Here is a 7,833-nt window from a genome sequence, read left to right as displayed (position 1 = left end):
CGGCCTGGGTTCAATTCCAGAAGGTCTCGGTGGCATATTTCGAGACAAGTTTTGTCTGATCACGCCTTCCATCGGACGGGGAAGTAAATGTTGGCCCCGGTCTAACTTAAAAAAAAGGTATGGTCGATAGCTAAGTCCAGCTGTAGGAGTCCCTGGGTCCTGTCTCGATGGAGTCGCTGGTAGGCAGTTGGACTAACAATCCAAAGGTCGTCAGTTCGAATCCCGGGGTGGATGGAAGCTGCGGACACCTAGTTTCGAATAGGAATCTCGCAATCGAGAGCGCCAAAGCAATGCTGTAGAGCGAATAATATGATTTTGATTTCCTCTATTTTAATGTAATTTTACATCAATTTACGTGCAATATGTGAAATAACACAAAAAAAGATGTAAAACTAGACATTTTTTTTCGGATATAAACAAGTCAATCTTTACCGCTGAAATATTAACATGATTGTGTTAACTGTATTGCTTTTATGTTTGTTTTGAGGAATTTCGGATAAATAAAACAATTTTCCTATACAAAAAAGAAATGCATTTCTTAACCTATTATGACAAGTCCGTGTTCTTTGTATTGCTTCGGTAGATAAAGTTAATATCCACGTGGTTATGCTTAAGTTTACACAGTATGATGACCACCAGTGGCCGCAAAAATGACAAGAAATAGTGCAGAAATGAGAATATCAACCCGGATCGTTTGTCAAACCGCGGATACTTATGCCTGAGAATCGGTTTCGAGAGCACCTCGAACAGCAACGATCCGTACAGCTTTTGCAGTGAGAATATGGCATACGTTAGCGAGAGGAAAATGGCCACTTTCAGAATAAACGCCACATTTTCATCCACTTCACTTGGCTGGGCAAACCTCCTTCCCTGGTAAAACTTGAAGATGGTCATCCCGGTGGTCACAGCCAGCGTCATGGTCGGAACGACGATCCGGATTGAGATCACAAGCCACTGGATGATGTAATGGTTGGTCCGATCGCTGATCAGCACCGTACAAAGCTTGACGTCTTCGTCGGTGGAGATCACGTCCGAAAACAGGAACAGCGGCAACGACTCGGACAGCGCGACGAACCAGATCATCAGCACCGGCCACATCACCGAGATGTTGGTCTTCCGGTGGCGATAATCGATCGTGAGGGATCGCTTCTGGATGATGTGCTCAGTGGCCACCTCGTAGTTGTTCTCCTCGGCGCTGATCATGTAGTCCGAGTTGGTGTCACTCAGGTCGGTCAGGGCTTCGTTCGAGGTTGAGATCTGCTGGGCCAGGTTGTACGTTGAGATCGAGTGGAAGTTGAGACCGATGATGAAGTAAACGATGCCGATGCTGGTCAGCGATTCGAACCCAATGTAAAAGGTGCAGTAGTCCGGCTCGAACATCCACTGCTGGTGGGCGATGTAAAACAGCTCCCAGATGCTGACCAGAAGGGTGAAGATGTCCAGCGCGGCAAGCTGGAGCACGAAGTATAAGGCACCTGCGGGAGGGAGGATTTACTGTTTATCATAAAGTTGTAATTGTAGGATGTTTTTAAATGATCTAAAATTTCATAACAAAATATCCAGTTCAATCAACCTCCTCTACCTCCAAAAACAATAACGGCTACATCCGTTCAAACGCTCATGAACAATCTTGAACGATTACGTCTCAGTAATCAACCCTCATGTCACCGCTCGTTTGCAATTATTTCCTCTTCCACACCGTCCGTAACAAATCCACAACCCCTGATTAATTATTGAAACGCACTTTCACTCAACCTCCACCCACGCTCCCCACTCACCACTGTATTTGGCCTGCAAAATCCCTTTGATCAGCACCAAATTGAGCAAAATTCCACCGCCGACAACGAACCCGATGTACGCGTACAGGGCCAGCCCTTCCGGTGTCAACGGGCCACCAGCTCCTCCTCCCAGCAGGAACAGCTGATCGTCCAGATCATCGCCAAAATCCTCGGCCTGGCCTGCGGTGTCGGTTCCAAACACCTCGTACAGCTCGAACACATCAACGGCGGTTGGTGGAGTTGGTGGTGTAGTCCCCACGACGATGGCATAATCCTCTCCAGTGGCCATCTCTTACGAAATTTGGCCACTCCAAACCGCGAGAGTGATTTTAAACAAGAGGTGGAGTTGGTGTTTTGGCGCAGGCTCGGGCATAAAAAAGTGGCGATCCCCCTTGTTTTGACCGAGAGAATTCTCTGGAATTGAAAGGTTTGATTAGTTTTGCAAGTTGTAGTTTATATTAGATTTGAATATTGAGAGTTTTATTTCTTTTTCGGTTATTGTATAGTTTTTATTTTCATAGTTTGAAAAAAAAAAACAGGATTTGAAATATTTTACCATTTTATCACTGAGCAACCCTCCACTAAAACCGGCTATGGAATTTATGTATATTTTTTAATTGACCCCATACAAATTTAGCAGCTGTCCATACAAATATGATCCGTAAATATTCAAAAATCTTTTGAACGAATTTTCTGATCAGTTTGGAGTCTTCGACAAAGTTGTAGGTATTAATGAAAACTTTTCAGAAAAAATTTACCAATTACGTTTATTTTACAGAAAATATTTTTTTAATTTTTGATTTTTTTTTAAATATCTTAAAGGGGACAAAGCTTCAGTTTTTAATGTAAAATCATAATTGCAATCGAACATTAATTTACAGATTTTTTGATTAAGTGCACCCTTTTCAAGATATAGTGATTAAAAAAAGAAACAAATAATTTTTTTCTTATCCAAACAGCCTTTTATTTTCAAGTACCAAAGAAACTAATGCTCCAATTTTCAATATTAAAAAAATGAAACATAAGGAAAATTTTCTGATTCCTTTGAAAAAAATATTTTTAAAAATTTTGGAATTAAGTCTAACAACTTCAATATCAGTCAAATATTTAACAATAGTGATTAAAAAATTGGTTTACGGTAAAATATTTGTGATATTTTAAATCATTAGGTCATAAATGTGTTATCCTCAATTTATTCAATATAATGATAAGACAAACTACAAAAAAACATATTTAAAATTAACATGAATATAACTAAAGGGTGACGAGCGGGAATTCCCGGGAAAAATTTCCCGGGAAATCGACTATTTTTGGCCCTCTCGATTCCCGGGAAATTCGGTCGAGACTCCCGGGAAATTTTTAACTTATAAATATCGAAGCAAAATTATATAAACTAAACAGAAAAAAAACGTTACTTAATCCACCCTTAGGTGGATGGCGCCTTCCTCACATATAAAGGGTGCTATCCAAAATGCAAAAAGTGCGTAAATAACACTTAAGTGCTTATAATTTTTGATAGATTTGTCAGATCTTCAATATCTTGGATGCGTTGGAAAGGTCTTTTAAATAACATTCTAAAAATGTATAGCATGACTGGTTTTCTTACAAAAACGTTACTTAATCCACCTTAAGGTGGTTGGTGCCTTCCTCATATTCATAAAGTCAATACATTCAGTAAAAATAGCAACATTCCCCCTTAACATGTTTAACAAATCAACTTTATTACTCATTTCTTTTGATATGGTTCGCAGACCATCAATATTTCTGGCTCATCGGCAAGGTCTAATAAAAAAACCTATCCAACGATAGTTCGCATGGAAGATTCAGACAATATTTTTATCACAATATCTGAAATCAAACCTCTAAAAAGTGTATAAATAACACTTAAGTGCCAATAACTTTTAATAGGGTTGTCAGATCCTTGATGTTTTAGGCTCATTTGAAAGGTCTTTCGATTATCTAACTAACGATGGGTCGCATGATAGACCCGGACATCATTTTTACTGAACTATCCCTAGTAACATTTTTAAACTTACAGGTTTTATCATGGTTCTGAAAACCCTCATACGGCCTAAATAGGCTTTTATGGCCTACTTAAAACCTAAAATGTTACTAGGGATCTGAGATCCGGCCTCCAAAAAGTGTATAAATAACACTTAAGTGCCAATAACTTTTGATAGGATTGTCAGATCCTTGATGTTTTAGGCTCATTTGAAATGTCTTTCGATTATCTAACTAACGATGGGTCGCATGAAGGACCCGGACATCATTTTTACTGTAATATCTGAGATCCGGCCTCCAAAAAGTGTATAAATAACACTTAAGTGTCAATAACTTTTTATAGGTTTGTCAGATCCTTGATGTTTTAGACTCATTTGAAAGGTTTTTCGATTATCTAACTAACGATGGGTCGCATGATGGACCCGGACATCATTTTCATTGAAATATCTGAGATCCGGCCTCCAAAAAGTGTATAAATAACACTTAAGTGCTAATAACTTTTGATAGGATTGTCAGATCCTTGATGTTTTAGGCTCATTTGAAAGGTCTTTCGATTATCTAACTAACGATGGGTCGCATGATAGACCCGGACATCATTTTTACTGAAATATCTGAGATCCGGCCTCCAAAAAGTGTATAAATAACACTTAAGTGCCAATAACTTTTAATAGGGTTGTCAGATCCTTGATGTTTTAGGCTCATTTGAAAGGTATTTCGATTATCTAACTAACGATGGGTCGCATGATAGACCCGGACATCATTTTTACTGAAATATCTGAGATCCGGCCTCCAAAAAGTGTATAAATAACACTTAAGTGCTAATAACTTTTGATAGGATTGTCAGATCCTTGATGTTTTAGGCTCATTTGAAAGGTCTTTCGATTATCTAACTAACGATGGGTCGCATGATAGACCCGGACATCATTTTTACTGAAATATCTGAGATCCGGCCTCCAAAAAGTGTATAAATAACACTTAAGTGCCAATAACTTTTAATAGGGTTGTCAGATCCTTGATGTTTTAGGCTCATTTGAAAGGTATTTCGATTATCTAACTAACGATGGGTCGCATGATAGACCCGGACATCATTTTTACTGAAATATCTGAGATCCGGCCTCCAAAAAGTGTATAAATAACACTTAAGTGCCAATAACTTTTGATAGGATTGTCAGATCCTTGATGTTTTAGGCTTATTTGAAAGGTCTTTCGATTATCTAACTAACGATGGGTCGCATGATGGACCCGGACATCATTTTTACTGAAATATCTGAGATCCGGCCTCCAAAAAGTGTATAAATAACACTTAAGTGTCAATAACTTTTGATAGGATTGTCAGATCCTTGATGTTTTAGGCTCATTTGAAAGGTCTTTCGATTATCTAACTAACGATGGGTCGCATGGTGGACCCGGACATCATTGTCATTGAAATATCTGAGATCCGGCCTCCAAAAAGTGTATAAATAACACTTAAGTGCTAATAACTTTTGATAGGATTGTCAGATCCTTGATGTCCTCATTGGAAAGGTCTTTTTAATACCTTTCTGAAAATGTATAACATGACAGGGTTTCTTACAAAAACCACCCTTTTTACAATCTTCCGGACATACGCCAAAATCGTTTTTTTAGCATAACTTTTGAAGTACTTTACTAAACTTCATAATTTTCAATAGGGACTTATGGGACCCCAAGACGAATCGAATGAGACTAAAACGGTCCAAATCGGTTAAGCCAGTGCTGAGATAATCGAGTGCATATTTTTTTGGTGCACAGACCCACATCCCTACACACACACACACACACACACACACAGACATTTGCTCAGAATTTGATTCTGAGTCGATAGGTATACGTGAAGGTGGGTCTACGAGGTCAAATTAAGAAGTTCATTTTTCGAGTGATTTTATAGCCTTTCCTCAGTAAGGTGAGGAAGGCAAAACATTTGAACAATTTAAAATTGTTTTGAACATTGAATGCTCAATGTTCGATGTTCAAGTTCGAATAAACCAGCGATTCTCAACGGGGGTACCGGGCCTACTTGATTTACATGGCAGGGGGTACCAGTCTAGAAGAAGGTTGAGAATCGCTGGAATAAACCAATGCTTCTCTTATCTTACTATTCAGAAAGTGTAAATTTTATCATGCCAAAAATTCCAAAAACTATAATTTAGAGAAGCAAAAAAATAAATTTGGACCCCAAAATTTACCTTTAAAATATTTAGCAGTTACATCCCAGAAATGACACCAAATGTTTTATTTTCAAATATTTTTTTGTAATTTTTTTCTAAGAGGGAAAAAAATTTTCAAGTTGAGTTCAATTCCCATGTCTTCTCTTGAGCATAGCAATCCTCATAATCTAGTTTTTTTTAAGAACGTATGGATTTTCTTGATAACTGTAATATTTCTTCAATGAATAAAAACAGTTGACCTTAAAAATTACAAAAAAGGGTTTAATTTGTTGTTTTGAGTCGTTGTTTATATCATATTGCAAAATTCCCGATACTGGGAAATTATATATTAGCTGTATTAGTTTTTTTTTTACAAAAATCTAATAACCAGTTTGTGCAACTTTTGAAAAATCACTCAGAGCGAATTATTCGTAAATATTTTAAAATACAATTTTGAGTTTTAAAAAAACTTAAGAATCGATTTTGTATTTGCAGATTCTATAGAACCTCCAAATAATGAGGCTACTTAAATTAATGTTTCATAGAATTAGTATGAATTAATTGTAACTGAATTTATTAAAAGGAAACAAATTTGATACTTTTCATTTTACATTTTGGCACTATTGGCATAGTCAAAAAAAAACTCCCGGGTCCCGGGAATTCCCGGGAAATGGCCAAATTCAACTCTCGATTCCCGGGAAATTGGAAATCTCGAGAATCGTCACCCTCTATAACAAAACATTGAAAACTGCAACAATATTATGAACACAAATTACCTCAAAACTTATTTGACACAAATAACTTAAATTTATTTGACGTCATGCCTTCCAATCACTGATGATGAGGAATGACTTTTATAATACATTTCCACCACTCAAAATTCAACTCACTCTTATCTGTTAAAATATTTCGAACGTTTTAGTTTCGTTAATTAAAGATTTAAAATATAATTGAAGAAAAAAAGGAATTATATAGAGCATCCTTTAAAAAAAAATTACATAAATATTCAAATCACGTATCCAGAGAAAAAAACTCACCAGTCTGGCACAGAATTCGCAGTCAAAACAATGCTTTTGAAACGCCGATACTTTTCGACAGTTTGTTTAGTTTGTTTTGTTTTGCAACTTTTTCTAGGAGTTGCCCAACCCCCTTCTGGCCTTTAAGAGGGAAGGCACTACAGCTCACTCTTGATTTCCTCTTTCAACACACTTGGCAAGTCTTCGAACAAATAGTTGTGTCACGCGTAATAGTGCGTGTGCGTTTCTTCCCAACTTAAAACCTAAATCACTACACAAAAGTCACTAACGAAGGTGACGATAGTCGGCAATGGCCATGTGCTGCTGCTGCTCCATCTGGACACCGGAGGGAGCGTCGCGACGCTGATCATCCTCCGTAAAGATGTGTGACAGACGTTGACGATGGACGAAATGCAGACGACTTCCTAAAACGGAAAATAAATCAAGTAACTAGCAGAGGCACGCGCGTCGAACCAAACTCTGCTGATGTTGCTGCAAACGCGTCCGATCACATCGCGACTAAAACTGAAATTAAAATCCAACCGACTGAGAAGATTATAAGCTAACAAAGCCTCCGTCTACGTCGTCGAGTGCGGCGGAAGAAAGAGATGGGTGACCCGAGTAAAACTTCAACTTGCAAAAGTTTTATTTTAGTTTAGTTTTTCAATTTTATCATAAATAAGTGCTGTACACTTTATTGATTTGAAAATAAATTGAAAATAAAATGAAAATTAAGATTATTTATCTTTTGAAATAAAATACTTTATTTGTCAATTGCTTATTTCAGTTAGTCAAGGAACACAAACTTTAAAAAATTAAAACGAACTACATTCTGATACCAAAATATTTTTGGAAGGTCGTTGCGACTTCTGT

The 7,833-nt window shown here is 37.4% G+C and overlaps 1 protein-coding gene across 2 annotated transcripts; it reads right to left on the bottom strand.

Moving 5' to 3' along the window:
- Positions 1–515: 515 nt before the first annotated feature.
- LOC119767940 lies at positions 516–7,496 on the bottom strand. 2 transcript variants are annotated; one of them, XM_038257995.1, is made up of 4 exons: positions 7,440–7,487; positions 6,982–7,385; positions 1,779–2,192; positions 516–1,475 (listed from the first exon to the last, which is right to left on the bottom strand). In XM_038257995.1, exons 3-4 carry the CDS (start codon positions 2,065–2,067, stop codon positions 547–549), a joined length of 1,218 nt encoding a protein of 405 aa, XP_038113923.1. In that variant the 5' UTR covers positions 2,068–2,192; positions 6,982–7,385; positions 7,440–7,487; the 3' UTR covers positions 516–546. The 2 variants fall into 2 exon arrangements, with proteins under 2 accessions (XP_038113923.1, XP_038113922.1); XM_038257994.1 differs by having other exon boundaries at positions 6,982–7,496.
- Positions 7,497–7,833: the final 337 nt, after the last annotated feature.

Source organism: Culex quinquefasciatus, chromosome 2, assembly GCF_015732765.1.
Source record: "Culex quinquefasciatus strain JHB chromosome 2, VPISU_Cqui_1.0_pri_paternal, whole genome shotgun sequence".
NCBI lineage: Eukaryota > Metazoa > Arthropoda > Insecta > Diptera > Culicidae > Culex > Culex quinquefasciatus.
Note: the sequence above shows the minus strand (reverse complement) of the source record. Positions and strands in the feature narration are given on the sequence as shown.

Excerpts from the sequence above, each read along its gene's own strand:
- LOC119767940 (XM_038257994.1), bottom strand. The coding sequence starts at position 2,067 with ATGGCCACTGGAGAGGATTATGCCATCGTCGTGGGGACTACACCACCA. Across the intron at positions 1,476-1,778 it reads TTTGCAGGCCAAATACAGTG|GTGCCTTATACTTCGTGCTC; the intron begins GTGAGTGGGGAG and ends TCCCTCCCGCAG.